General features: G+C 45.4%; 5 protein-coding genes and 1 pseudogene across 12 annotated transcripts; 2 read left to right on the top strand and 4 right to left on the bottom strand.

Annotated features, from left to right (window-relative positions):
* Nucleotides 1-36: 36 nt before the first annotated feature.
* LOC147191786 (uncharacterized) lies at nt 37-2,222 on the bottom strand (annotated as a pseudogene). The gene is made up of 2 exons (XR_015103488.1): nt 1,869-2,222; nt 37-1,247 (listed from the first exon to the last, which is right to left on the bottom strand). The product of XR_015103488.1 is annotated as an uncharacterized LOC147191786 (transcript).
* Nucleotides 2,223-2,778: 556 nt separating this feature from the next.
* Nucleotides 2,779-18,448, bottom strand: sec16a (SEC16 homolog A, endoplasmic reticulum export factor). Of its 4 annotated transcripts, XM_086134822.1 has the most exons (32): nt 18,356-18,448; nt 14,775-16,989; nt 13,665-14,213; nt 13,402-13,550; nt 13,213-13,301; nt 12,993-13,116; nt 12,713-12,911; nt 12,312-12,495; nt 12,096-12,238; nt 11,921-11,982; nt 11,713-11,851; nt 11,002-11,244; nt 10,819-10,916; nt 10,383-10,464; nt 10,078-10,195; nt 9,882-9,993; nt 9,684-9,789; nt 9,417-9,557; nt 9,155-9,268; nt 8,874-9,075; nt 8,377-8,801; nt 8,257-8,304; nt 7,888-8,043; nt 7,327-7,413; nt 7,191-7,247; nt 6,719-6,839; nt 6,319-6,459; nt 6,154-6,233; nt 5,863-5,934; nt 5,505-5,564; nt 3,890-3,950; nt 2,779-3,791 (listed from the first exon to the last, which is right to left on the bottom strand). In XM_086134822.1, the coding sequence occupies exons 2-31, from the start codon at nt 16,920-16,922 to the stop codon at nt 3,900-3,902; spliced, it is 6,300 nt and encodes a 2,099-aa protein (XP_085990948.1). In that variant the 5' UTR covers nt 16,923-16,989; nt 18,356-18,448; the 3' UTR covers nt 2,779-3,791; nt 3,890-3,899. The 4 variants fall into 4 exon arrangements, with proteins under 4 accessions (XP_085990948.1, XP_085990945.1, XP_085990946.1 ...); XM_086134819.1 differs by having other exon boundaries at nt 13,665-16,989; XM_086134820.1 differs by lacking the exon at nt 18,356-18,448 and adding an exon at nt 17,881-18,093 and having other exon boundaries at nt 13,665-16,989.
* Nucleotides 18,449-18,628: 180 nt separating this feature from the next.
* LOC147191784 (uncharacterized) lies at nt 18,629-21,452 on the bottom strand. Of its 3 annotated transcripts, XM_086134851.1 has the most exons (7): nt 21,119-21,452; nt 20,666-20,746; nt 20,468-20,588; nt 20,128-20,240; nt 19,932-20,031; nt 19,507-19,619; nt 18,629-19,262 (listed from the first exon to the last, which is right to left on the bottom strand). In XM_086134851.1, the coding sequence occupies exons 3-7, from the start codon at nt 20,584-20,586 to the stop codon at nt 19,159-19,161; spliced, it is 549 nt and encodes a 182-aa protein (XP_085990977.1). In that variant the 5' UTR covers nt 20,587-20,588; nt 20,666-20,746; nt 21,119-21,452; the 3' UTR covers nt 18,629-19,158. The 3 variants fall into 3 exon arrangements, with proteins under 3 accessions (XP_085990977.1, XP_085990975.1, XP_085990976.1); XM_086134849.1 differs by having other exon boundaries at nt 20,666-21,452; XM_086134850.1 differs by lacking the exon at nt 20,666-20,746.
* A 154-nt stretch (nt 21,453-21,606) lies between these two features.
* On the bottom strand, nt 21,607-27,868 carry cdca9 (cell division cycle associated 9). Its single transcript, XM_086134848.1, has 11 exons — nt 27,722-27,868; nt 27,515-27,643; nt 27,268-27,305; nt 27,127-27,181; nt 26,595-26,662; nt 26,426-26,487; nt 26,288-26,359; nt 26,023-26,104; nt 25,817-25,903; nt 25,707-25,746; nt 21,607-25,482 (listed from the first exon to the last, which is right to left on the bottom strand). The coding sequence occupies exons 1-11, from the start codon at nt 27,831-27,833 to the stop codon at nt 25,472-25,474; spliced, it is 756 nt and encodes a 251-aa protein (XP_085990974.1). The 5' UTR covers nt 27,834-27,868; the 3' UTR covers nt 21,607-25,471.
* Nucleotides 22,282-23,301, top strand: rpl28 (ribosomal protein L28). The gene is made up of 4 exons (XM_086134852.1): nt 22,282-22,363; nt 22,705-22,828; nt 22,968-23,086; nt 23,165-23,301. Exons 1-4 carry the CDS (start codon nt 22,283-22,285, stop codon nt 23,252-23,254), a joined length of 414 nt encoding a protein of 137 aa, XP_085990978.1. The 5' UTR covers nt 22,282; the 3' UTR covers nt 23,255-23,301.
* LOC147191782 (uncharacterized) lies at nt 23,504-26,190 on the top strand. Of its 2 annotated transcripts, none has more exons than XM_086134854.1 (3): nt 23,504-23,736; nt 24,600-24,674; nt 24,747-26,190. In XM_086134854.1, exons 1-3 carry the CDS (start codon nt 23,550-23,552, stop codon nt 24,881-24,883), a joined length of 399 nt encoding a protein of 132 aa, XP_085990980.1. In that variant the 5' UTR covers nt 23,504-23,549; the 3' UTR covers nt 24,884-26,190. The 2 variants fall into 2 exon arrangements, with proteins under 2 accessions (XP_085990980.1, XP_085990979.1); XM_086134853.1 differs by having other exon boundaries at nt 23,506-23,736; nt 24,735-26,190.
* Nucleotides 27,869-27,992: the final 124 nt, after the last annotated feature.

Here is a 27,992-nt window from a genome sequence, read left to right as displayed (position 1 = left end):
CTGACCACAAACTGAGCAGGAATAAGGTTTCTCTTCGGCGTGTGTTTTTGCGTGCATTGTTAAATGTGACTTTCTGGAGAAACTTTTATTACAAACTGAGCAAATAAAAGAGTTTTCTCCAGTGTGTCGTCTTGCATGCTTTTCCAAACGCACTTTCAAGGTAAAACTTTTACCACAATCTAAGCAAGGAAAACTTTTCTCCCCGGTGTGTGCTCTTTTGTGTGTTGTTAGGCTTGTTTTTCGAGAGAATGTTTTTCCACAAACTGAACAGGTAAAAGGTTTCTCTCCGGTATGTGTTCTTGTGTGTCTTATTAAATCTGTCTTCAAAGTGAATTGTCGACTACAAACTGAACAGGGAAAAGGTTTTTCCCCAGTGTGTGTTCTTGTGTGTCTTCTTAGATCTGTCTTCATAGTGAATTGTCGGCCGCAAACTGAGCAGGCAAAAGGTTTTTCCCCAGTGTGTGCTCTTATATGTCTTATCAGGTACGTCTTCATAGTGAATCGCCGACTGCAAATTGAGCAGGCAAAAGGTTTCTCCCCGGTGTGCGTTCTTGTGTGTCTGATCAAATCCATCTTCAAAGCAAATCGCCTGCCACAAACTGAGCACGCAAAAGGTTTTTCGCCAGTGTGTGTTCTCGTGTGCCGTATTAAATGTCCTTTCTCGTTGAATCTTTTACCACAAATGGAACAGGCAAAAGGTTTCTCCCCTGTGTGCGTTCTATTGTGGGTTACGAGAGTTGTTTTTCGTGAGAATCTTTTTGAACAAACTGAACAGGCAAAAGGTTTCACCCCAGTGCCACCCTCCTCCTCCTCCTCGTCATCATCCACGTTAGTGTCAGAAGAGTGTGACGTTATGTCATCAGTGTCAGTTAGTGGAGCCAAGAGGTCGTCCAATTGCGCTCCTCTACAGTGGCCACCGTCACCTTCTGTTGCCGCGTGTTGATTTAAGGTGCTGCTTGCAGGCTCCGCCCCTCCGTTCTCCTCACTCTGAATTTCACCTTCATCTTCTTCACTCTTCACGATGACGCAAGTCAAAGGAAAGTTGGTGAGCGCATCCTCTTTTTCTTCTTCGTGACTACAGGGGGGCTCATCTTCCTCCTCTTTGACATAGGTGGTCTCCACTTCCTCTTTCATGTGAGGGTAATCCGGCTCCTCCTCTTTAATGTAAATGAGTGACTCCTCTTCCTCTTTGACGTGGGGGGACTCTGGATCCTGTTGCTGAGAATTGAGAGCTTTTTCACTGGTGCCTGCAGAACACGCGACAAACGGGCATTGGTAAGGTCAAGTCTCATGCTGTGACTTTGACGTTGTGTAGGAACGACCGCGTTGTCTCACGGGTTGGTTGTACTTGGAACGCGTTCGTTCCTCAACACCTCTGTGATAGGCAGGTGATGCAAAGTTTAGTTTTTTTCTGAGCTGAGTAGGCATGTACCAACTACAAAGTGGGTGAGCTATTGGCACCAGCAGCATCGACGTCATAGAGACGCCAAAATCGGATCAATTTGTTTTGCATGCCTTTCACTTTTATTGCCATGGCAACGTGAACGCACTTGAAATGTGGATGTTGTTCGAACATACGCCAAAACATACCACAAAGTTACTGTAAAAGAGACTTCCACGGAAGTTTTTGAATGAACTGTCGTTGTCCATTTTTTAAGTATTTGGGGAACTGTTCACCTGCGTCGACTGATCAATTCCTTGACAAATTGGACCTTGGAGTCGTAGAAAACAATATCTGTGGCTTTTAAGGCTCGTAATTGAGAACATTCTCGATCTCAAACAATAACACGACAAACTCGACAGTCTCTCACGACTAGACTAAACTTATCTTAAACAGAATGAAGTTAACGTCCAAGAAGTTAGCAAACCTGTCGTGTGTCGCACCATTGAAGGCATCTTGCAATCAGCGTCCAGATGCTGACGTCTCTCGCTCTCCTCTTGAGGTCCACAGAGTTCCCCCAAGCGCTCTGCCGTCCTCTTTTCGCACATTTTCGAAAACACGACGATCGCAACACTTTACCCTCACACTCACGTCCCCATAAAAAATGTCTCGGTGTACAGCCGGCAAATTAACAAATGCTAAGCTAAGACGTATGCAGTCGCTTCAACGTGCATCGAGACACGTTCGATTTAAAGGTTTAAGAAATATTATTTCAGTCAAGTCAAGTAGTGACGGGCGTTACGTGCTTAGGGCGTTCAAACCTGTACTTAAAGAACCTCATCGCGCCCTAGTAAAGTTGTATTTCCTGTTTCATCACCATAACATCCGATCATGGAACTCTACGCAACAGGCATTACTGCCATCTAACGGTAAGAATATAGAACACGGGACACACACACACACACAAACTCTTTGTTTTGATGATCATCATGTGATGAGCTAACAGTGTTTCTAGCTTTAGTTTCGAGCAATGTTGCGTTTGCAATGAGTCTGCTCCCAAAACACGTTTTTTAAATTCTCCGCATTTTTTTTAGCTTTCCATATTCTTCAACCAATTCAAATTAAACGTCTACATATTCACAAAGTGCAGAACACGCTGGAAACTACAGTATGTGCCACATTCCCAAAACTCACAGCTGTCGCACAGGTGCCATAAAAATTCGCCATTGAACAAAGCGGCACGTTTGTTGGCGAGATGCTGACCTCTTGTTGCTAAATTACTGTAAAATGTGAATATCCTTTGGGTATTTTAACACCAACATCCCACAGATATTTAGTAAAAAAAAAAACTTTATGAAGACTCCGTATGCAAAGGAAACAGACACGTTTCAAAGTGCTCGAGCGCAAAAATACCTTTTATTATGCATTTGCCTTTTTTTTGTATTTTACACAATCCATTTGTTGAAACAAAGGGGGGACCTTTTCAAATCAAGTCTCCAAAACAAAAAAATGGAATTAAATATAAGGTGAACTGAAGGGCTGAAGAGCTGAGAAGTAATTCCATTAAAAATCACGTTAGTAAATTACAGTGTGTGTACTTACAAGTACAACTTGCTCTCATTTTACAATGTGGATTTGTAGCCATGGGTCGTTACAAACATGAATGGGTGACATTGCTTTAAATGATTCATCAAAGCTAATCGCACACAAATTTGTTTTCCACACACTCACGCATTCCTTGATGCCACCAGCTCATAAATACAATCAATCTGATATACAAACAATTAGATTTTTTTTTTCCAGGTGGTGGTTCATGATTACTGCTGGTCACCTCTCGCTCATGACAAAATATTCGGACTTTAAAGTTACGTCGTTTCATTCACAGGTGGGCTTTTAAATAAATATGTGGAAACATGCAGCGTCCTCATATCCAGTCTGGTTCTTTTGAGGGGTCAGTAGGGGGACACACGACATAGCAGACGACACACTACAAGACCGGTGGTTCTCATGTTGCCGTCAGAAGGACATTATTACGAGACCACTATATGAAATTTAAAAAAAAACAAAAACAAACAACAAAAAAGTTCTTTGTAGAAGAAGCTGCAAGTTTAAGACACGAGAGGGAGAAGATACATAAAACTGCTTGTGCTAACATTAAAGCCGAGAGGAGTTTTTATTTGTACATTAAATGATGCCCGTGTAATCGTTCTGCTTCAGAAAAAGAGAAAAACACCAGGCGTGGTTAAAAAATAAAAAAATAAAATAAAAAAAAAGATTTTCAGGAATTAAAGAGTGGTTGGGCCGTCCGCTGGGAGAAAACGCAGCATCTCAGCTCGACATTTATCGGCTTACGGGTAGCCGCTGAGTGTTTTACGACACGGTGGCGTCTCATCATGATGCTTGCAGGAGTCTGTGGGAAGTACAAACGAATTCCAGAAACCGCAGCAAAAAAAAAAAAAAAAGGATTTTCGCAGCAAAAAAATATATAAAGATTTTATTCATCCGTACCTGTGCTGGGTTATAAAAAGACGCCGCCCCCAACAGGTGCATCTCTCAGGCCCGGATGACTCTGCAACAACAAGCAGAGACGGTTTACGATTGCGGCCAGAGATGGCATATTTGCGGCCATCACAAAATACAAAAAACAAAAACTCTCAGTCCTGATGTCACATTCCCAATACACAAGGCAAGCAAATGTTGACATCATTCATATTTTTGAATGCACAGCGGAGGTGAGGTTTCACTCGATGTTTAGTAACCATGCAAACTATGTGGAGGGTTAATGGAGCTGCGCGCCGTCATCACAACTTACAGTATTGATGACCCGTCTCCCAGCATGCTTCACTTTCTGACCAACGGCGACACAGCGCGCCTCGCTTTTTGACCAATGGCTACCAAATAGGCTTCACTTCTGACAAACGTGTCAACACCTTTTGACCAAGGACTTCCCAGAATTCTTTCCTCTCATTCTTCAGCTGACCAGTGACGGCGGAAAAATATTTTAGTCGAAACGATGCCTTCCCAATAGCACACTTCTATTATCAATAACTATCAAACATTTTCAAAATAAAAGCCCCAAATTTATCATTGTAGAAACATTTTTTCCCCTCTAATCACCACGTGTCATTTATCGATTCAAGAGACTCCAATTTCAACCCGTTCTAAATCTTTTGTTTTCAAACTAAAAGCCTCAAATGAAGATTTTGAAAAAAATGTCCTCCAATGGGTAAATTTCTTGACCGATTTTAACCATTCAATCAATTCAGTTCATTCTCATTTCAAAAAATACTTGCATTTTAAAAGCAAAATCCCCAAATTAAGGACTTCTAATTACCCCATTTTGTGACAGATTCAAACCATGACAAATTCAAATTGTTCAGCTCGTTCCTCTTCTCACCCAAATTAAAAATAAAAACTTCATGGACCTCTAATTTCCACATTTTCTGATTCTCTTCAGCGCGTTACCATTGCCCCCCCCCCCCCCCCAAATTTCCACCATTTCAAAAATACAATGCGCCCTTATTTTCTTCATGATAGCTTTTCAACATTTTTTGACCGATTCAAATCATTCCAACTTCAACCTGTACCACCAATTCACATTCCAGAAACCTTTTACATTTTCAAAATCAAAGCCAACAACAAACACTCTTCACACTGCTTTACTCGTGATAGCGAAACATGCTTCAACTCTGATCAAAGCCATGTTTCAACTTCTAACCAATGACTACCCTGCATGCCCCAATATCTTACTGTTGTGTAATGGCAAAGAAATCCATTAAAATGATACATTCATTTAGTTGACAAGAGATATCATCCGATGACATGAAAAAAACAAAACAAACACAAAAAATGAACGAATAAGTCTCAAAGTAACTTTCAAAAAAATGCTCTTAAATTCAAAGTCGACATGACCGTGTCTCTTAAAAATAGTTGATCATAAATGCTGGAGAAAAGCGCTGCAGGCAGGTCATGCAGGCACACATCCCACATGTGAGATCTGGTCAAACTAGTGATGCAACAAGCAAGGGCGGGCGACGGCGAGCGACAGCATGTCGGGGTGGGCGGTGGAGCAGTTGAAAACCTCCCACAAAAAACTAAAAAAAAACCAAAATAAACGAGGTACCTGGTTTAAATGCTGACTCACTTCGCGTGATAAAGAACTCATTGAGCTAGAACGTGACAGCTGAGGGCGGCAGGGAGAGGGGGGGAAAACAGACAAGAAAACAAACCACAAAGCCTTATTAATCATCTCCCATGCATCGGCGCATTAAGTCGGCGCTAATGGGATGGTGGCAAGAACTGTGAAAATGATTGGCAAAAACCAGACATGAAGAGATATTTGGATTAAAAAGACACACCGAGCGAGATTATGAGCAAAAGACTTTCAATGGACATGCTATTATGACGTCGTCACGCGTTTGCAGTCACACACGGACGGACGCAGAGAGTCGGCTGGAGACAAAAGGAGCGAGTCGTCTCACCTCTCCAGAATGTGAGCCGTCCAGGGCTGGGGGACCTTGCGGGGCGGGCGGTAACAGCGTCGGGTTGAACATCTGAAAGGTTTTTAAGAGTGCAAATGAGATCTTTGGCTTTCAGAATCTCTGCAAGACTCACCAAAATGAATTTAACACTATGGACAAAACGACGACACCGAAACTAAAGATGTGTCCGGAATATAAGTGTGAGACTACTCGACAAGGCGCCTGTGTCTATCCTAGCCTTCATTTTTATTTATTTTTTTCATGTTCAAACTTGAGACTTCAATAACATACCTGTGGAACGGAGCTGTTTGGTGACATCTGCTCCTGATTTCCTCCTTCGCTGCCTTCCAGAGGTTGTTGATCTTTGGGAGCTGCAGCAGAACGTTGCTCAAGTCATAATGTCAACACTTTCAAGCGCTTCGTAGTATGGAAACTGAGTTTTTTGGTGTTACATACCTGAACTAGGCACAAATAGGTTGGCGGGCATGGCCATCGGTGCGAGAGGCGCAAAGAGTTCCATCGGAGGAGCGGGAGCCATCCCGGCTGGTTTGGCACCTCCGCCGGGGTTCAGCACATCCACATATCGGCTCTTTATGCCTGAGGAGGAAGGAACAGAATAAGACGCTCAATTATGTTGAGCCCCACTTGGCACAGGGAGACGGACGGGGACTGAGCCCCATCGCGGGGGAATTCACCGCCCCGCCCCCATCGTGTGTTTTACAATTGCCTGCATTAACTCATTCACTCCCAAAGACGTTTTTAAACGTCTTTTCGGACTTGGTCTAGAATTGGCTGGTACTGAATGAGTTAAGAGTAGTCGTGGTTTAAAAGCTTCTGTGAGATCTTTTCATCTTACCGGCTCTCCTTGAGAACATGTTGACTGGGGGACCACTGCCCGGGGGTGCCGCGGGCCCCGGAGGAGCAGGCATGGAAGCCATCTTGGGGAAGCCAGAGGGAGGTGGTGCAAGGGGTTTACTCTAAAGGGAGGGGAAACTACATTTGAGTGCTTGTCATAGCGCGCCACAGCTCAATAAATCGACATGCTGTATACCAGGGGTGTCAAACTCGTTTTTGTCATGGGCCGCATTGTAGTTACGGTTTCTCTCAGAGCGCTATGAATTTTGGGAATAACTAGTTTTACAATCAGAAGTCAAGAATAATGACTGTTATTGTGGATTACATATGAGAATTTGAAATTTTGGGTCAGACTTTAGCAAGCATCATGGAACTTGACATGATTGATTTGCTTTCGCGGACCACATAAAATGGTGTGGTGGGCCAGATCTGGCCCCCGGGCCTTGACTTTGACACCAGTGCTGTATACAGACCTCCTCCTCGGGCTCGTTCAAGTCCACCCATTTCTGCTTCTTTTCGTCCCACACGATCTGACAACGACAACGGGGGGTGTCAACGCCGGCCGCAGACTTGAAACGAGGGCAGTTTTTACAAACAACTGTGGCTTACAGATTTGTTTTTGTCGTCCGGTAAGTGAGCCTCACTCTTGCCCTTCCTGTACAGCCAGGTCGTCAGCCAGCCCACACCGCCGCCACTCTGTGTGTGTGTGTGTGAATGAAGAGTGTGAACGAGTCGGAAGATATACTTGTCACAAAAAGTGAGGGATATTTGGCTTGTGGATTTTGCCATTCATCGACTGCAAGTTGTGCAAAAAGCAAAGAAAGATGGAACCGTTTGCCGTGGATTCAAAAGTTTAGACAAGGCAGAATTAACTCATTCACTCCCAGAGACGTATTTAGATGTCTTTTCAGACGCCACACATTTAATGGCCATTTTCAGACCCCTTTCAAGGAGTCAATATAAAATGAGGAGCTGGGATTAAATGTGTGGCGTCTGAAAAGACATCTATATACGTCTTTGGGAGTGAATGAATTTAGGTCACCTGTAAAATTGACAATGCATTTTAGGTTCAGCTTGAAATTTCAGCCGATAGCGAAAAACCAGGATTCTTGTTGTTGTTGTTGTTGTGTGGAGGTAAAGCAGAAAATCTGCGTGACAAAAAATTGAAACCTTTTTGGGAGAGTCCTTCTTGGTCTCCTCCTTGCGGGGCTGCTCAGGAATGGAGGGAGGCGGCGGAGAAGCCTGCTTGACAGCTGAATTGCTCCTGTCACGTCCGCCGGAGTGAGTTGAGGACTCAGAGGTGGTGCGAGAGCGCCTACCGGACGCCTGAAAATCAAGAAACGCGTGTCAAATAAACAAGACGACACACACTCGTCAATATGTTACACAAGCGACAACACAGCAGTTTTTTTTTTTTTGCAAGCTCCGCTGTTTATGCATTTGAAATCATAAACAAATGCATTATTTTGGGTAATTTAAATAGTAAATCGCAGAAATAGTACGATTTTTTTTTAACAGTTCATTTCAGGAGAAACTCACCCGGTGCACTGAAGACTGTGACGTGGTCCTTGACCTCCTGCCGGGAGCCTGCACAAAACATTGAGCCGTAAGTACCGCAAGTCTCGCAAGATGTTGACAAAAGACATTCAGTCTATGCACCATCTGTGCCATGTGGTCATAGAAGTCCATCTGCGGCGTAAAGGAGCTTCTGAGCGGGGATATCGGTTGGTTGATTTCCGGCGATGTGCCCCTGTGCCCGGGCGAAGGTGGCATTTGCGCCGGCATCGGAGGCGGCGGCTGGCCCCCGTGCACCGGCGAATGGGGAACCTGTGGCGGAGGCATGAGGGGTGACGTCTGGCCCATATGAAGGGGCGGGGGACCTGGCTGCTGGTGAGCTCCTGGGTACATTTCCGACTGCATGGGCGGAGGGTGGAAGTGGGGATGCGCATAGGCGGGATCGTGCGGGGGATAGCCTGACAAAGGAATGTGTCCGGGCGGCCCACTGGGTGGTACTGGGTAGAATTGTGGCATATCACCGTGAGCTTGATGTGGGGCCGTTCCATCTTGGAGGATGGAGGTGGGAGCTAACGGAAACGTGAGATTGTTGTCATTCAGGACGGAGTTGGAAAATGGATTCATCCTATTGACGCACAAACCTGGAGGCATCAGCTGTATACCCTGTGGAGGAGGCCCCGGAAGCAATGAGGTCATCAACGGATTGTGACTTCCTGGGCCATCCAACTCCAGCGGCGTGTTGTAAGCTTCAGCTAGACTGGGCTGATCCAGGTCTGAGCTTGGGCTGCTGCTGGTGAATTGTGTGGGGCTTGTTCTGTCAGCAGCGAAAATAATTGCCCCCGTCTAAACAAGAACACAAATAACATGAGGTTTGTTTTTTAAACTCCTTCTTGTAATGCCTAATAATCATCTTCCTACTTACTTTGATCTGCCCATCCAACTGTCTGAGCTGGATCAACCAATCAGGCTCAGTGAACAACTCCTGCTCGGGCCTTTCTTTCAGTTGGGGGTCAAAAATTCTCAGCTTTTCCGCCATCTGTCAAATTACAAACATCAGTACTGTTAAGCGCTGCAAAACAGGCAGCATTGTTTGTGCAATATGAACACCTTATAGACCGGAGCTGTGTGCTCGATACACAGACAATTCCGAGTAAATTGTAAATAGAGACACAAGAGGCGCTTACCTGAATGACTTGGCTAATGAATACAGGGGAGTAGCACGATGGCTGCATGAGGATCGTCCGAGAGATGACCTCACAGTAATGGAACGCCTGAGCGCTCAAGCCCGCTTCAGCCAAACGGCAGGCGTAGATCAACTTGAAGACCTGACCAAGACACATTCAAAGTCAGAACAGCACAGGTCTTCATTCGATGATCAGAAACTCAGTGGCTGCACACATCCACCACATAGGCGTTCGTTTATATTCTGAAACTCATTTGAATGAAAATACCTGGAAATTGGGTAGGGAGCAAGGTTGGGAGCCCAGAGACTGTGCGTACTCATAGGCTTCCGTCCTTTGGATTGCGTCATTGGTCGCAAAGTGGTAGAAGGGTAAACTGACGTGGATATAGAAAAATAGATTTGACTGAAAATGATTACATCAGGGGATCATTAAACACAGCGACACACGTCCACATCGGTCCCTCACCTGTGGTTGGAGCCGATCAGAACCATCTTGGTGCTCTTCTTGGTGTAAACGCCAAGGTCGGTTTGAGCCATTAAGTAGCAGAAGTGCGCCGCGTCAATCAGCCCCTTTGAAGCTAACAAACACACACACACACACACACACATCTTGTGCTGTGCTCATGGGTTGCAAAACGCGTCCGGCTGCGGCGACTGCCTACCAAGAGTGTCTCCCATTGTGGTGATCGTGCGAGAGTCCAGGTCCAAAGTGTGCGTCAGGTTAGACAACACCATGGCCAGGTGAGGGCGCCAGTCACCCCACTTCTCCTCTCCGCAGCACTGCACAAACGCCAGAAATGTCAAGTATTTCAACTCATTCACTCCCAAAGACGTTTTTAAACGTCTTTTCAGACTTGGTCCAGAATTGGCTGGTACTCAATGAGTTAAAAAAAACCCTAAACATTCCATACCCCAATATGGCGAAACATTGTAAATGATTCTACATAGAGTTAAATAAAACACTTACAGTAGCTGATGCAGGCATCCTACCCGACATGAGTTGGTACACCGTCTGGAGCGGGTCATTGATGGGCAAACTGTTGGCAAACCTGTCAAGCAGATGAGAAATTCGAAAATCAGTTCACAAGTCTGTGTGCTGTGTGTGTGTGTTTTTTTTTTTTGGGGGGGGGGATTATCCGAGTCATAAATGGAATAATCGATAGGAGAATCGATTTGAAAAAGATTTTCGTTTATGACATCCCAAATCATCACAGTTTTCATTAAAACCGGTTTTGAATTGTCCCCAAAAAATGGTGTAATCTATGTGCCTCAATATGTGTCCGGCGATTGGCTGGCAACCAGTCTTGGGTGCACCCTGCTGCTCCTAAAAGCAGCTGCGATACCCGTGATCCTTGCGAGGATAAGCTTTACGGCATAAAAGGCCAAAGTATGTCCGTCGTCACCTTGTCATGACGCGTGCATGTGTCCTGTTATCCATCTTACTGGCCAGCAAGAGAGCGTGACCCCACAGACCTGATTTCATAGCTGCTTCAAGCGCATCCTGTTCAGAAGTCGAAAAACGAAGCCCGTTTCAGATGGAGCAGGCAGACAAACGCAGACAACATCAAAGAGTGAGTTCTTCTTACCTTCTTGCGACCAAAGAGCAGCAGCTCCCTGAAGCGTTCCGTTTCTTTTCTGACATTTTCCGGGACCGTCATGAAGGTGTCCGACAGGAGGGACAGCGGTCCGGCTCCTGGCTCCTCCTCCGCTCTGGCCAGCGGCTCGTTGTTGAAATCAATCAGGTTTGCTTCGTTGGGACTCTTGCCCGGCAGCCACACGGACCGGTGCTCCTTCAGCAACAGGTCGGCGATGTCGGTGCCCACCACGGTCTTGAGGGGAAAAGTGTTACGTTGAGAGAATTGCACCAGTTATTCAAAAATAAAATAAAATCAAGTAGAGTAAACCCACCAGTGTACAAATAATGCTCACCCACTTGTGACATTTTCTGTAGAACGTCCCCAAAACTATAAACAGTGTCTGTTTTCCTTTCTATTAATCCTTAATTTGGATTTCTGCAGGGGATGTAAAGCGGTGACATTCCAATGAAATTCTTTGAAACGAAATTATTGGTTTATTTTGAAAAAGAAATGTTTTAAGATGAGTTTAAAATGATGAATTGTTTTTGAATAACAGTTTGGGGTATGTTTAAGGTTTAAATGATTGATATAGGCAGTTAGTGACCTTTATTGGAGGAGTGCCTACTCGTTGGACATTGTTGCTGTCCGCGTCAGGGCTTTGTTGAAAACTTCTGCAAACAGCAAGGGGCTACTGTACATCCTGCGGTATGGCAATCTTACCCCATTCTGTCTACAAAGCAGCACAATGAAGTCCCAAAGTAGGCGGGCGGAGTCTCGGTCTAAGAGGCTGTCGTCATGGGAACACGCGACCGCCTTGTTCTGGGAGAACTTTATCACATCCACCTTGTGGGTCTCCTCCCTGAGAGGGATGATGTCAAATGTGAGGGGGGGGGGGGGGGTGTTAAAAAAAAAAGACCAAAACACTTACTTGACAAGCGGTCCAGGGAAAGCTAGTAGTTCTTCCTGATCCAAAGTGTTCTGCAGCATTGTCTGAAAAGTTCAAATGAACCATATTCCAATGACATACTTGATTAAAGCAACACAAAACAGTTACTGCCTCAAGTTTTCAATGACATACTCGATTAAAACAACACATCATGTACCTCCAAGTTGTGAATATCAACGAGAGCAGGTTGTCCCGCTGAGGGGAGATTGGGCAGAACTTGGACGAGATGACCACCGGGCCCAAATCGGGCACAACGGTGGGGCATGGTGAACTTCTCCGGAGTGGCCGGACGAGGGGGCGCTACATGGAAAAAGTTGCTCACGTTAAGTGCTGAGTCCGTGGTCACTGACTTGAGGCAAGAAAGCGTACGTACGCTGTTCGGGTGTGATCCAGTTGCTGTCTGTCGTGTACTCAGAGGAATAGTGGTACTGGCCATAGTTCTGGGATGCGTCAGTCTGGTGTGGGTACTGTCCATAGGAGTAGTCCGGAGCCAGCGTGGATGACGTGGCATCATAGACAGCTGAGACCAAGTCAGGCTGGCTCCTGTAAACTTGGCTCTGCTCAAGTGTGAGGGGAAGACAAAGGATACTTTTTAAGTCAGCAAAGTGTGAAATGTGGGGGTTTGGGGGGTTGAATGCGGAAACCACAAAAGTCTTTATGACAAAAGTGGATTTTACAGTGGCTCGATGGTAATAACAGAATCATTTTAATTTTTCAGACCAATTCACAGTGACCAACCCGCCTCCCCCCCCAAAAAAAACAAAACACGTGTACCTGTTGGGACCTGGAACTGAAGCTGCTGCGTCTGCTGTGATGGCTATGAGAGCTGTGCACGCTGTGGGCAGACTGCTCGCTGTGGACGCTGCGTCGGTCAAAGTCGTCGTATGCGTCGGCACCGCGCCGGCGGTAGTCGTCGTCGAAGCTCCTGTCATATCCGGGGTAGTAGAGCCACTGGTCATCAGATCCCTCTTTCCTGTGACAAGTCGGGTTTGATGTTTACATGAGCAAGCCAGTCCAATGACAGCAAAGTTTCAGCACATTTTGCTTCATATACCTGGCAGGATACATTTGTGGATTATAGTAGTTGTCCCTGCTTCTGTAGGCGTCATCGTAAGTGGACCAATAGGACTGATCGTAGTATCCTCTGTATCGGGGGTCATACTGTCCATAGTTGTATCCTTATAAAGAGAACAAGATTTTTTTTTCCTTACATACTTACATTGCAGGACATTTTCCCCCCCAATAAAATTCTGACACTTTTAAAAATGTCATACCTGCATAATCATAGTGCTTGGCGTAATTTGCATAATATTCATCATAGGCACTTCGGTTAGCCCTGTGATAGTCCTCGGGATAGCCTTGCCTTCGGGGGAAGGAAGCCAACAGGACAAAGATACATACATATTCAAGATAATATTCTGCATGAATGAAAATTTGGTCCACACGGGGACCGTTGTGCTGACCTGGATGGGGGCCGGTCGGAATACTGACTGGCCCTCGAGCTGGGTCGCTCCGGCTGAGGCTCTCGGTACTGATAGTTTGGGTCGCGGTAAGCTGGGTTGGGGCCGTCGTACCTGCCATACCAAGGATCTCTGCTTCTATATGGTCCCTCCTGAGGAGAGAAAAGGAATCCACAATCTGTGACTTCTCGATTTTTTTCCCCACACTAAGTCATAATTTTAGGTAACTGCAAACAAGCAAGAGAGATATTTCTTCTTAGCCATACCTGATAATACTGCTGAGCTCTGGGATCCCCGGGTGGGTATGGACCAGGAGGGTATGGCGCTCGGCCGTCAGGGTAGTCGCCATAGTTTGCGTAATAGCTTCCATACATCTGCCCCGGGCCGGGAGGAGGGGGCCCATAGCCATGCTGGCTGCCAGCGGAAGAGGGTGGTCGTGGCGGCTCTGTGGGAGCTTGCTGGGAAGACCCGGGAGGGAGAGGCCCCGGAGGAACGCTTGCAGCAGCGGGACCTTGCATCTGGGTTGGAAACTGTCCGGGCGATGGCCCCCGTGTGGCGGCATTTGCCTCTGGTATCCTTGCGGGTTCTGGTTGGGGCTGCTGAGTGTTTGCGCCTGCTATGGAGGAAGACTGCGGAGCCCCCGGGTTTGACGAAGAGGCCGACGTGACCGGAGGGGCAGATGACGACGGAGCTGTCGGGACCAGTGGGGCGGATGATAAAGAAGCTGCCACGACCTGCGGTGTAGCTGATGGGCCCGAGGTCTGAACAGGAGCATTCCTGTCCAGTCTTAGTCCCTGTTGCGCATCTTTTGTGACCTGCATGTAAAATCCATTACTGGACTGCGGAGACTCGTGTAAAGCAGAAGGATGGCCAGATGCTTGATTTTGGCTGTGTGATTGGTGCATAGAAAAATCAAGGAGTTCATAATTTGAGGGCTGATTGTGATTGGTGACGGAAGCAGCCGCGAGAGATGTCGGCGGATTTACCGGGAGAGCAAAGTTCGGGTCTCCACTCAACGACTGACCATGAGTAAAAGAGGGCCGGACGGGTTGGGTCTGTGCCGAAGTGATTGCGGAAGTTGCTGCCTCGGCACTTTCTCGAGTCAGATTGAGCGGGACTGGATTTGAGGTAAGAGCGGGTGGGCCAACTGGACTCTGATTGGAGGAAAAAACAGGTGCACGGGGTATACCGGCACCCTGTCCGAGTGTTCTAACTGGGGGTGTACTGACACTGGCTGCATGAGCAAAAGAACTGGGGGCAATCACACAGTCGGACACGGGTGGTGCAATCAGAACAGGCTGTTGGAGCGATTCAGACACAAGGAGAGAGGCGTAGCCCAGGTTGCCCTGAGAGTCCGTAGAGTCTAACTCACTCACCTTTGGTGGGTTCTCAAGGTTCTCTGAATTTTGTTGTGGGATTCTCTGAGGAGGTTGAAGATCCAGCGGACCATCCTCTGGAGGCTGTATGACATCTGCGCTAGGCTCCCTAAGCGGAGCCAGAACGGTCGGGGCAGCAGGCGCCAAAACAATGCTAGCGGCCAAGCCGGAAGGATCACCCTGCGCCCATAAAGTCGTGGCAGGGCTCTCGCAGGGACGATTGGCGCCAAAGGTACGCGACGATGGTCGGGAGTGAGACTGAACCACGGGGTTTGGCAGGTGAGGCACACCAATAGGCAGAGGGTGACCTGGCCCGTAAATATTTTCCATGTTATCTGGTGGCTGCTCGAGATTACCCGGCGTAGGATCCGTGCTCCCTTCCGCGACCATTTTAGCTCTGTCGACCTCGGCAGGGCGCACCCCGACGCCGTGTGATCGGACGGGCTCAAACGAGCTGTTAGCACTGGCCTGGAAGGTACCTGTAGGTTTTGGGGGGCTCGGCGTAGTGGGCCATGTTTGGTCCGAAGTGTTCGGCGGCGTGGCCACGTCTCCAGCTGGGTAAGAGTCGATCTGTTCAAAGTAGCCTCCGGCAGCGGCAATCGGAGCGGAAGGCAAGTTATGGTCCTCGGTGAGGCGCGGGCTTTCCTGCTGAATAAAGGTGCCGACTATGCCATGGTGTCGACGGCCGGATGCCCCACTTCCGTGACTCATGCTGCTGTAGTTTGATGATGCACTTGCAGATCTCATTGATCTGGGAATAGAATCCGGAGTCTCCAGGTTGGGGCCAGTTTCATAGGTATCCACTCCGTGGGCTGCAGGTAAGCCAGGGGGACTGCCATGGATTTCACTGGGCAACACTTCCTGGTTTGGGACGCACTCCAAATTCTCAACATGGTCATACCGGGAGTCAGGGGGTTTTGAAATCCTTCCTTGTAACGCGGCGTTTCCGTCGCTCATATATGGTATGTGTGAATTTTCCTGAAAATGGGATCCTTGGTTATCAGAAGGAACACCTGCAGGACCACTGTGGGCTGGTGGCGCACCTTGCGGATTACTCGGAGGCCGCGAAGACTCAGGAATACCGTTCAAGACCTTTTTTCGCTCTCCTGCTAAGGTTTCCTCATTTTCTACATCATCGTTGAAAAACATAGAGAGTGTACCGGTATCTTGAGGGTATGGAACTGTCGTAGCGGCAGAGTCTTGCTGGGGAACCATGTTAGGTACATGATGGGATCCAGAATCTGACTGAGGCTGGAAGTGTGCCGGGGCAGTCCCCATTTGGTGGTAGGCTGGGTCCTGCGGCCCTTGACTGAACCAACCGTCTTGCAGGGCAGAGGTCTGCATGAAGTAGCTCTGGTGTTGTAAATGCGAGTTATGCTGTTGAGTCGGGTTCTGGTCTGGAAGAGGATTCTGCATCTGGGGATGCCCAAACTGTGTCGGAGGGGTAGGAGCGTTGGATGGGTACATCTGGGACTGCGGCTGTGTATTAAAAGGCTGCTGTGGAGGGTCACTGGTAGGCTGAAAATAGTTCTGAACGGATGGAGGGCGACTTCCGTGATCGGATGCCCTTTGAGAATAGGAGGCGGCAGGAGGCACTGGCTGGAAGGGAACAGGCTGAGGGGGAGACTGCGCATGGAATTCCTGATTAATTGTCTGACTTGGTACTGGGGCTGATGGCACAGATGGCGGCGTTGCGGTTGACGGACGCTCTCTCGAGTTCAAGTAACCTTGCTCAGAATGCGATGGTGCATATCCCGTACGAGCGCCGGCTGCGGCTGAACTGTGAGGGCTGAACATGGGCACCGCTGGCAAAGAAGACAGCGGCGGGCCAGCCGGAGGAGCTGGGACACCCTCCAGTGTCTGTGGTTGCATGGCCAGACCTGGGCCTGCCCTTGTGTAGGTGGAATCGGGCGGGGCTTGTGTTAGCGGAGAGTTGCTGTGGGGTACCGGGACACCCCCTGCGCCCATAGCAGGTGGGGCGCGAACAAAAGCAAATGGGTCCATCATGGGTTGGGTAGAGGGCGGCATTGACGCATTAGCTGCTGCTGTTGCATGCTTCAGTGGCCTGGTCCTGCGGAACATATTTGGCCCGGAAGGAGGAGGAGGCCCGGAGGCTCCTGGGGGTCCAGTCCGAGGAGGGGGCTGCATGGCAGCAGAGGAGTAACGATCAAGTTGATCCAGAAGATCTCACAGAAGAAGTTGAAATCAGTTGGAGCTGGGTGGAGAAAGAACAGGCTATTAACAAAAGGCAACAAGTGGACATTACCACACCTATGTTTGCGCAGTCGTCTTCTGTGCCGTTAAATCAAACTGGACAACGTGGCACCTGGCTAAGTACACCCCGGCCTGGTTGTCAGCCAACCACATGCCACATAAAGACAACCATTTGTCCATTTGTGTAAATGTGAGTGTGAATGCGTGCTAGTGACCTGTATACTATGCTCCCTACTTCTCCCTCCAAAAGTCATCTTACTTGCAAACAGTTTTACATGTCGCAAACACGCGAATCCATTGTTTTGCTGAGAGTGAGAAATGTTGGGAAAACAGTTGGAAGCATTTGTAAACAAGCGTAAGGTACTGTATGTCACCAGGGTGCTTTTTCTAATTTTCACCAATCCTAGAGGCCATGTGATCATGGCCCTCGTATGTCGACACATCTGCCACTCCGTGACATATCAGCACAAATTTTCCACATTGATCATCATGCCACATCAAACAAGGTACAAAGCCAACAATGAGGAGTATCCTGTGTTACACCGGCTTGGGTGAGTTTAAGGGACACAAATAGCAAAAGAGAGTGGTGAAGCAGTTCGCGAAAGAGACATTTGAAGACATGGGTCCTCGCGTACCAAGCTCTAAGTAATAAAGTTTTTTTGTGCATGCATGAGTGCGAATCCTTGGTTGTCTCAACGTGCGCTGGAGACCAGACCAGAGTGAAGCTAGCCTCTTGCTGCAAGTCAGCTGGGACAGCTATCGAACTGTTCTGCAATAAACCCCCCTCAGTTGGCCGGGTGGCCACAAAATTTCGTTTTGTTAGCCTCCCGACAAATTTTATCAATTGCCATTTGTTGAAAATGCAGCCACTCGAATATTCCTCCTTACATACATTTTTAAGTAGCAAAGCGTCAACTTCCTGCAAGGAGTTCTTGTTGTTTCCTCGACGGCTAACACATCTTAAACCCCCCTCCAACATGTCCTTAACACCCCATCTAGCAAAACACGGCGCTCCAATGATGCCTGAATTCTGAACTCGCGAACAGCCCTTGTCGAAACTTCCTCCGTGCCAAATTCTCAATCGACGAGGGCTCTCCGGCGAACCGTCCCGAGTGACTTGTCACCCGGCGATTACATCTTGACACCAAGGTCCATTACCCCCTTATGTGCTAACGTTAGCATTCGAGGACTTGTTAGCATCGCCGCTAGCTAGCCTATGCTAACAGAAGGGAGGGGGTGCGCTTTAAGCTTTCCGCGTCAAACCGGGGGATTAAAGTCAGACATGGACGATGTCGTTGTTGGATGTACGTGTGTGAGTACACCCATTGTACAGAAAAAACGTACAAAGAGAAAATGTAAAGTCTTACAAATGCGCAGGACAGCGAGTTTGACACACTGCCACCATCTTCGATGGCCACATCCTACTAGGCTACGTGTACAAGCGGCGTCACCGGCCAAACAACAACTACTTCCTCACCGTTAGCAGAGGACAATTTGTTCCTTTAAAGGGGACATACTTTATTTCTGAATGAGAAAAAAGGGCAGCACAGTCTACTTTAAAACCTCGTCTGTGTAACATCGAAGCAAATGTGTGTATGTCAGCTTGCCCCTCAGAAACAGCGAGACAAACAGTTTTCGCAACTCATGCAATTTTTTTCGAGCATTTTTATTGAGACTTGGAATCAAACTGTTATAAACACAATTTTTGTTGTATAAACGTCTATGGAATACAAAAAATAAGCAACACAAAAAATCAACAAAACAACATAAGACACAGCAAACTTTCATTCAAGGTCAGCTCTCTAAGAAAATGCAAAGTTCAAACAATTCTTCAATTTTACTGTCAAAGTATGTACAAGACTAAAATCTGTAATGGTCTTTTACTTAAAGATGGAGAAGGTGAGGTGGACGCACTTCTCACATCAGGAGGAGATGCCATGCCATCTGCCCCACCCGTTCCACGCCCCTCTGCACATGCATGGTATGTTGACGATTTCCACATTAAAAAATATTTTTTAATGTAACTTAACCATTGTTGTGTTCTTTACATTTGCACAAAAAACGTTAATTATCAATAAAATATAATGCAGCAAAAGAGAGATAAAAAATAAATACATTTCCAGACTCTATATAAACGCTTCAACATGTACTCTCCAAATATTCAAATATGTCATGTTCTGAGGGCTGTTTGTGCTTTGTGAACAGCAGTCTCCAGCATAGTGCGCTCTCGAAGCAGCTGGTGGAGAACATCTGAGTCCAACTCCAGCAGCATACCTACACGCACAGTAATTACAACAGTAATTAGGAACACGATACGGCCTGAAAATAACATTTCCAAATTTGTTTCCCCCCAAAAATCACATTTCTAATTATAATCGGTGGGGAGAAAAAAAAGCAAATGACAATGACATAATCTAATCATCCCTTACACTGAAAACCCTCCTTGATGTGGCTACAGTGAGTATAAAAGACCAGACATCCCTATTCGTACGTTTTCAGACTTGACTCTATGGCTCACCAGTGATTTCATGCGCGTGAAGCTGGTCCAGTTCCTGCACCCGCAAGAAAAGCTTCTCTCCCAACCCTTCTGTGTCCGACGTGTCGCTTACGTCTGTCTCCGCAATGCGCTGCCTGCATGTACATGCGCACATGTGAGTAGAGTAGAAGCCCCAAATGACCATGCCCCTAAAGTCATACTACATAGAAATTGGCCAAAGTTTTTGGTGAGCATCTTAAGCATTAGTGTTCTGACAAAAAAATAAAAATAAATGACAAAAAGTAGAGTAAAACGTTTTTTGCTGTCCTGTGGCAAAATAAAAAGATACAGATTTTTTTTCTTTCTCTACCAATACATAAAAATACAGTGTATCTACATTTACTGTATACATGAAGATTCCACTTTTGAGTTTGCAGTCTGTACACTCATGAGCAAAAGGGACTTACTGTTTTAAGGTCTTGAGCGCTGCATTCAGCTGCTCTTCCAGCTGTTTGGGGTCTGAGAGAAGCTTTAACACAGCTTCCTTGTGCTGCTCCAGTAACATGCCTTGTGGAATTAAACACAACCGCATTTCTACGTGGTGATTTCAAGTCAGAACAAAAAGTAAATTGTGTGGACATTGTTGTCATACATACGACTAACCTGTGATCTTCTGTGAGTATCCAGTGTTGTAAACGTCCACTAGGTCAAAAAGCTGTTCGCCCAAAGAGTCAGAAGACGCAGAGCCATCGTCTTCTTCCTTACTTGTTTTTTTGCTGCAACAGTCGAAATGGTATTGAGGCTACAACTGAATCGGGGCTGAAAACTACATTACAGGATTAAAGACGTCATTTTACGAGCATAAACTAAAATATAAACTTGTTTTCCAAATAATTTCCGATTTTTACCTTTTCAGCATGGCCCTAATATCAGCAACACACCACAATTACAATATCAATAATTCCATGCCAATGTTATTATCCAGTGTTTTTCTTTCATGTACCTGGACTCTTGGTGCAAATTGATCTGCAGGGCCTCAACAGCTTTCTCTACGGCCGTTGCGAGCATGGCCTCATCCTGCAGCATCTTACTCAGGACAGGTGCAGGAAGCTCCAGCAACATACCTGCGGAAGGAAAAATAACCAGCACACATGTGAATTATTATTTCTGAAGGAAATATACATGACACAGTCACCCTCACCTGTAAGTTTCCCAGCGTGCTCGCTGTGTTTGGGGAAAATCTGAGCGTATAGCTGCTCGCCAAGTGTCTCCACGTTGTCTTCTGTGTCCATATTTCCTCACATTTGTCACTGTGGTCTGCCTTTTGCTTAATGCCTCTTAAACAAGATTAAAACTACAAAGGATTGAGACTTGCAGTCCATTGGCCACAAATTGTGGAAAGCATATCTTTTGAGCTAAGCAATGTCTGTTCAGTGGAGAGTTGTATATTTAATAAACCCCCTGAAAACACATTTGTTTTGGCAGGCCTTCCACTTAGACTATTTTATTTTAGTGGGTTTGATTGAAGTTTCTTTCCCGACATTCATCATAAAATGTTGTGTGTATTTGATATGGCTGCATATTATAACGACGTGAAGCAATTTGTGAATCCGCTCTAAAAAAAGTCACATGTAAATAAAATGTTATTACTTACATTTGAGCATTGGTCACGTTATACCAAATGGTGTCAGTTTCTCGCGAGTTTTCCCATTTCGTCAAATTTCAGGTTTGATCATATTATCGAGGCCTAACAACGCCATATATTTACTTCAGCGTTCGTTTATTAACTCATCTTTACATGCAATGGTGTTTTTTTTGCCTGTACCGTTACTGAAGGTTGCAACTTGAATATGGGGGGGACTATTCATAAACAAGAGGCGCATGATGATGACGTTTCTCATCGACGCGTTAAGTGTGGATGTATTCATCCGCTGCTTTCGTGATCCAATAGAACCAAACGTTTATTTTTAACGTTTATTTTTTTAATAATATCAAAGTAATATATACATAGTTTAAGATATGAATATGGATAATTTAAAAGTATATTAGCGCCTGAGCGTTGTTTTTTTTCTCAATAAACAACAAGCGCGGATTGATCGCTTCCTTGAGCTGAGGAAAAGCGGTTTCCGCCTTCTCTGCTCCTTTTCCTCTGTTGAAAGGTAACGTGGTCGCCTCAGCTATTAGCGGCCGCTCATTAAAAACAGAAAAGCTTGTCCAACTTTTTTTTTGTTTGGGACATTTGCGTAAGATTATATTGCTGGGTTTGATTTTTGTCACCCAATATAAGAGGAAGTGGACTTGTGTAGTGAAAAATCGGAAAATAACGTCGTGTTGGTAAGGCCTCGCCGTGCGGGGCTAGCATTAGCAAACGGGCATCTGTTCGCTACCACACAGTTGATCAATAAACGTTAATGTGTTTTTGAAAAACTATATATAAATTCTAGTTATGGAGTCCCCATCACACATTGTCTTTGTTGTTAGTCCCAACAATTAATACGGAGGTGCTCGTTGTTTACTTGTGGAATTTAGGGAATAAGTAGTTCACGACATGTCTTGATTGTGCTGAAATTTTAGAACGATTAAATTTGGAACATAAATGTGGAAGGTGGAGGCTTACCGTTGGCAATTGTAAATGTATGGAATTTTTGGAATGGGAATTCGTGCAATATGGAAAATAAATCTCTAGAATCTAAGGATTTAAATGTGAACAGTTGACTTTGGAATGGGAGTGATGAGAAGATTGCAGAATTCGAGTTAAGAGCTGCCTGACATGCTGTGACACAATGTTGAACATAGTCGAATGTTTTTCAGGTTCATCATGTCAGCCCATTTGCAATGGATGGTGATCAGGAACTGCTCCAGCTTCCTCCTCAAGAGGGACAAGCAGACCTACAGCACTGTGAGTCATGTGAAATTGTGACCTTAAATTTCCATACCAAAACACTACTACGATTTACACTCCATCTAATGTTGGAGCCCTGGAAGACAAACGTAAGCATCCAACGTTAGCTGTCTTTCTTTGATGTCAAACCTAGAAGAGGCAATCTGACTATGTCCTATGCTAGTTACTCTTCCGCACAGATTGCCATTTTAGGGCATCAGAAAAATTCCGTAAAAATACTCAGATTAGTGTGATAGAGAAATTGGCTCCGTATGAAAATGGCAAATCTGCAGGGGGTGGCTGTATAGCAACATGTGTGAAGTTTGCGTCACTGCTAATGGCCTGTTGGCTAATGGCAGGAGCCCAACAATCTGAAGGCCAGGAATTCCTTCCGCTTCAATGGGCTGGTGCACAAGAAGACTGTGGGCGTGCAGCCAGCGGCTGATGGCAAAGGAGTGGTCGTCGTGATCAAGAAGCGTGCAGGTAAGGACAATTTTGGAGCAAAAGCTATCTCTACATTTGGATGCTGTACGAAAAAAAATGGCTGCCGGATTAACCGTCATAAAGCTCTCGGGAAGCCATTTGCTTGCATGTCAAGATGAGTTTTTTTTTCCCCCCTCAGGTCAGCACAAGCCAGCCAATTCTTACAACAAGATCACCATCAACAAGAATGCCCGCGCCACTCTCAACAGCGTGAGGCACATCATTCGCAAAAACAACTACAGGAAGGACCTACGCATGGTCAGAATTGCACTTGGGCAGGAAAAAAAATGTTTTTCCATCATGAGCCTTATTGTCATTTGTCATCATCCCCACCAGGCCGCCCTGCGTCGTGCCAGCGCCATTCTGAAGAGCCAGAAGCCTGTGGTTGTCAAGAAGAAACGCACCAGGGCTACCAAGACAGCATAAATAGATAGGCCACATAATGCAAAATAAAAGCTTTTTGTTTGGAAAAACTTTGTTTTCGTGTCCTTTTTTTGTGGTTTCGACAAAGGTTGGAAACACTGACTTCATATACATAAAATCAGCATCCCATGTCGGAACGCTGGGATGGATTTTTGGAACAGCCCCGCAGGCAGCTTTCCATCCCATCGCACTAGAACGCCAAGCCTCCCCTCCTCCCTTTGGTGTTAAAACGCAAAGCACAAAAATCAATCGACGGAAAACTAATCTCTTTGAGTCGCGTTCCCGCTTGTTGCCGACCATGAGGCCCGCATTAGTGTCGCTTCCCCTCGTCACCGTGCATATGCTACTGCTGACGGGAGATGGCTTTGAGCTGCAGGACACCGTCCACGAGCTCATCGAGGAGAACATCCACCTCCACGACCAGCTGGATAACCTCACGCAAGCCCTCGGAAAGCTCCGACGCATGCTCTGGCATCATTCCAATGGTAGCGCCTGCGCCTTTTAAATATCTGCTTCAATGTTCCCATGAAGGAAAGATCATATTTGCCTTTTAAAGAATAATGAAATAACTTTTTTTGTTTTTCTGAAATGTGCAGCCTACAGGGTAAATACAACGCCTTTCATATATGGTGTCTGTTTTTAATTTCCTATTCATGTCATTACTGACTTTAATCCTCCTCGGCAACCAGCATTTAGTGCTATGATCCTATAATCCACAGAATATGATAAATCTCACCCTGCATTTGATGCGACTACATACATTTTTCTTTTTAGTTAAATACTTTCTGTATTTGTAATCTATTTTGTCATTATCCCAAAAAATCCCCTAATTTACTTTCTGTTGCTAGCTCAGGTTCACGCTATATTTATTTAATGCTATTTAAATGTTTGTATTTTTAGTTCACATTTTTTAAAAGTTTACTTGTGCGACGTCCTCAGCATTCAAACGTTTTCCTTAAGCCTACCAAATTTACTGATTCAAGCTATGTTGTACATGTTTTTGTTAATTACCGGTACATGAAAATATATTTTGTAATATTCTATTTTTTTTTTAGTCTTCCTCTTCTTTGAGAATTTTTTTTACATCTAAAAATACATTTTATTTTTATGCTATGAGTTCATTTAGTTTTTAGCTAAATTGTTTCAAGTGGTCGCATTTCTTATACGACTCAATAAAAATGTCATTTGAAAGCATTTTATCAAAGCCAGCAAGACAAGCCACAAAATAGCTTGATCTCTCTCTCTCCCTAACTTAATTATTATCATTTCTTAATAGTACACCAAAATTGCATTTCATCTTTAATTTGTCCACATTTCCCGTGTACGTTCTGCTCTTGTGTCTTCATAGACCCGACAAATCACGAGCACTACGAGCATCACAACAAAGACATCCAGCATCTGTGGGAAGAGTGGTCACAGCGGGGTGTGTATCCCATTACCATCATCAAATTTCTTGCAAAATTATGATACTTTTCCCCACCAGGGGTGAGCGCAGAGACCCATCTGCTTCTGGAACACACTTTCTGCGGCCGTGACCTGCATGGATCGGCCAGGCCTCTCTACAGTGGACCCAGCCTGGTCCTGATGACCATGATGGTGGCCACAGCCTGCTTGAGCTTATTCATGCAATAAACAAAAGATTCATACAAAAAATAAGTTTTAAAAAATGTATGATGGGGCTCTTAGATCGGAAAACTATTTTTTTGCTCGACTGCTTCAACAAAAATAGTGCTCATCTGTACTTTAAATAACAGAATTTAAAATAGTTTTTGTAACACTGCAAATGTTCATTAAGGTATTTTGAATCCCACTAGATTTCGAGGCAGTTTAAAAAAAAGGTGCAAAAAGCTCATTTATTTCAGCATAAGTCACAGAATTAACCTCTGCACTAAAGCCCATCTGTGTCCTGTCTTTAATAAATTAAATTTAAAAGACATTTATTTTGTCTTAACTTCGGTTTGAGTCAAATATTTCCTTTATATCTTCTGTGCGCACGCACGAGTTTAATATAGGGTATTCGGATTAAATTGTGTTTGTGGAATATGAATTAAGTAGCTAAATCGACCTGTTTTTTTAATCCATCTCAGGGGACGGCCATTTTGGTACTTGCTCCCGACTGAAAATGACGTCACAGTTGCTCAGGGCTCAGCTGACGCTCAATCATGGCTCACCTGTTTTCTGAATTTGCTCGTGTGACGTTTGCAAGATGAGGCTTGGTCGTTACCTGCCTCCTGAAAATGGACAACAAAGGGAGGATTTTGCTGCTTAATTCATACTGCACAGACGCAAGATTAATCAGAATACAGCATTTATACCAGTGGGGTACATCAAAAATATTGTAAAAGAAAGAAGAAAAAAAATGGGGATTCAATTTCTTTATTATAACAAATATTCAAATACCAAACAGACGACATTAAGAAAGCAAATAATTTAAAAAGAGAAACGATGACTCAACTGTGGCATCGGCCTCTTCCAGACACGTATTCTATCAGTTTCTGTGAAATCAGACAAAGCGTTAACCAAGTTCAAAAATAAGAAAACCTAGCATGCTAAGGCGACACTCACCGAAAGTTCCTGCACTCGACACAGCGCCACGTCGTCCAACAGGTCGAAGTTGATTTGGTCCTTGGTTGCTTCGGAAAAGCACATGGTCTGACATCAGGTAGAAACAGACGAACAAACATGAGCACCACAGAAGGTAGACCCGTGACTTTTGTCTTGCAAAGTGACTGCTCATAGACCCCCAGTGGTCACCTGATCCCCGCGAGTACCTGTCCGCGCCCCGTGGTTACGGTGATATGCGCTGTAGATCCAGCCACTGAGCATTCCAAATCCCCCGTGGAGACCACGGACCTAGAGAGGCAGAACAAGTGAAGGCTTCTTCTAGGCTGGACAAGACAGCTTTGAAATAAAATCTCAGATTTGTCTTCACCATTGCATATTTGCTTTGTTTGAGTCTTTACTGGTGTCTGCTGCAAAGGTGGCATTGCAAACATGAATCTGTTCTCAATTGCCTTCTCTGGCAAACCTGAATACCTGAGTTTCTGTTTGGCTGACGAGTTGCTGGGCTTTGTCAAGCGGCGTCCTGTTACGGCGGTCGTGGATGCCCTACGGAGACACGACTTGAAATAGACCCGACACCCAAACACAGTACAGACACACCGCGAGACATACCTCAGATTTCCTGTGCTACTACTGCCGGTTGTCGGCTTACTTTCCCGTGCTCCTTTGCCCCCCTAAAACAACAACAATTACAAAAATACGAAAAAGCACAAATAAATAAAATAAAACACCCCCAAAAAAATGTTACGGTGATACGCTCAGGCAAGTGTAGCGTCTGTACCTTGGATGTCTTGCCAGAGTTTTTTCGAGTCAAAAGGGATTGAACTGGTGCTGGATCAGCTGATTTTCCTTTAAATATCATTTTAAAAATAAAGAAAGTTAAATAGACACAGAAATGTTTTAGCTGTGTATATATATGTATGTACATAATGCACAGGTCTATCTTCATTGTAAGGTGGATAGCAAAAATCTGTATATATAATTAACACCCATTGAAAGTGCATTGGGGATTTTATTTTTTTTTCTACCCCCCCAAATTTTTCTTAAAACACCAATAATCTGTCGATTTGCATATTGCATAGAAATTCAGACTGGGGTGACATGGATTAGTGGTAGAGTGGTAGAGTGGTTGATTGGTGGTTCGATCCCCTGGCCATTGCGACCATGTCCAAGTGTCCTGAACCACCAGTTGCTCCTGATGCTGCATCATCAGTAGGTGAATGAGGTAACGGTGTAAAGCGCATTGATTACCAGCACTGTATAAGTGATAGCCATCTACCATTTAAGGCGTGGTCCAAATAAAAAGGCATCACCTCTTCTGCTGGGCACCCTCTTGTGGGTCAGTTGCTTCATCTCAGGGGACTCCCGCTGTTGCAATCACACCACATAAGCGACTTGTCATTACTTCTACTTGCCGCTGGATAACATGGCAGCTAAGTCCTGAAGCCGCTCACCTGCACAGCTAACGACACCTCGCTGGCTGACATTTCTTCTGTCAAAAGGGAACAAAAAGAGCATGACGACAGTCTTGTGTGCACATAGATGTATACTGTTTGAAACGGCTCTATAAATACAGTTGAGTAAATGACTTTATTGACTTACAGTACATCCGCCACATCCAACATGGCAGAAACAAATCAGAGCAACGGGCCAACCCGGACGTTGAGTGTGTCTGTACACTGAATAGAGACTCCGACTCACCAATCCAATCCCCAACGCGCATCTTTCGAATCGAGGGCGGCAACTTCATCAGCTCCACTTTGAACACTTGGTCGATATTTGCCAATAAGTTGTCAAGTCTGCTCTCCAGTTCATTCATTCGCTCTTGCGCTGTGTGTCAAAGTTGAATAACACGTTCACTGAGGCACCGACAATGAGTAAATAAGAGCCAACTTCACGTCGTCTAACCTTCTTTCTCAACTTGCTGAATGAAGAGAGTAATTTTGCGACCCCTTAAAATCCTGCTTAACTCCTCTTGATTCTGGACTTGAGCTGCCTTTCTTGACCGCTTTGGAGCCATTCTAACCAGCCCTTAAATGTGAAAGATAGACATTTCCTGGACGCCATTTTATCTGTCAGGTGAAGGCCGACGACGTTAAGTATGAAGGGTTACTATTGGCTGATATCTTTGTCGTCACAAAACGCCCCAAAAAGGACTGTAGCCATTGGCTGCCATAAA

The sequence above is a fragment of the Hippocampus guttulatus genome, chromosome 17, assembly GCF_054856545.1.
Source record: "Hippocampus guttulatus isolate MCC_2025c chromosome 17, RoL_Hgut_1.0, whole genome shotgun sequence".
Lineage (NCBI taxonomy): Eukaryota > Metazoa > Chordata > Actinopteri > Syngnathiformes > Syngnathidae > Hippocampus > Hippocampus guttulatus.
The sequence above is the reverse complement of the archived record's forward strand: the minus strand, read 5'-3'. Positions and strand labels throughout refer to the sequence as shown.

What these genes read in the sequence shown, in the direction of transcription:
- sec16a (XM_086134819.1), bottom strand. Translation starts at nt 16,922, where the DNA reads ATGCAGCCCCCTCCTCGGACTGGACCCCCAGGAGCCTCCGGGCCTCCT. An exon ending in AGAAGGACTCTCCCAAAAAG is followed by an intron (nt 7,414 to 7,887) that starts GTTTCAATTTTT and finishes ACACACACACAG; the next exon opens with AGTGGCGGCGGTGTGGGCTG. An exon ending in CGGACGACAAAAACAAATCT is followed by an intron (nt 7,248 to 7,326) that starts GTAAGCCACAGT and finishes TGTCGTTGTCAG; the next exon opens with ATCGTGTGGGACGAAAAGAA.
- LOC147191784 (XM_086134849.1), bottom strand. Translation starts at nt 20,756, where the DNA reads ATGGACACAGAAGACAACGTGGAGACACTTGGCGAGCAGCTATACGCT. An exon ending in AATTTGCACCAAGAGTCCAG is followed by an intron (nt 20,241 to 20,467) that starts GTACATGAAAGA and finishes CGACTGTTGCAG; the next exon opens with CAAAAAAACAAGTAAGGAAG. An exon ending in ATACTCACAGAAGATCACAG is followed by an intron (nt 20,032 to 20,127) that starts GTTAGTCGTATG and finishes TAATTCCACAAG; the next exon opens with GCATGTTACTGGAGCAGCAC.
- rpl28 (XM_086134852.1), top strand. Translation starts at nt 22,283, where the DNA reads ATGTCAGCCCATTTGCAATGGATGGTGATCAGGAACTGCTCCAGCTTC. An exon ending in ACAAGCAGACCTACAGCACT is followed by an intron (nt 22,364 to 22,704) that starts GTGAGTCATGTG and finishes GGCTAATGGCAG; the next exon opens with GAGCCCAACAATCTGAAGGC. An exon ending in CGTGATCAAGAAGCGTGCAG is followed by an intron (nt 22,829 to 22,967) that starts GTAAGGACAATT and finishes TTCCCCCCTCAG; the next exon opens with GTCAGCACAAGCCAGCCAAT.
- LOC147191782 (XM_086134853.1), top strand. Translation starts at nt 23,550, where the DNA reads ATGAGGCCCGCATTAGTGTCGCTTCCCCTCGTCACCGTGCATATGCTA. An exon ending in GCTCTGGCATCATTCCAATG is followed by an intron (nt 23,737 to 24,599) that starts GTAGCGCCTGCG and finishes GTGTCTTCATAG; the next exon opens with ACCCGACAAATCACGAGCAC. An exon ending in GGAAGAGTGGTCACAGCGGG is followed by an intron (nt 24,675 to 24,734) that starts GTGTGTATCCCA and finishes TTTCCCCACCAG; the next exon opens with GGGTGAGCGCAGAGACCCAT.
- cdca9 (XM_086134848.1), bottom strand. Translation starts at nt 27,833, where the DNA reads ATGGCTCCAAAGCGGTCAAGAAAGGCAGCTCAAGTCCAGAATCAAGAG. An exon ending in TCAGCCAAACAGAAACTCAG is followed by an intron (nt 26,105 to 26,287) that starts GTATTCAGGTTT and finishes CTGCCTCTCTAG; the next exon opens with GTCCGTGGTCTCCACGGGGG. An exon ending in GTCGAGTGCAGGAACTTTCG is followed by an intron (nt 25,747 to 25,816) that starts GTGAGTGTCGCC and finishes CTGATTTCACAG; the next exon opens with AAACTGATAGAATACGTGTC.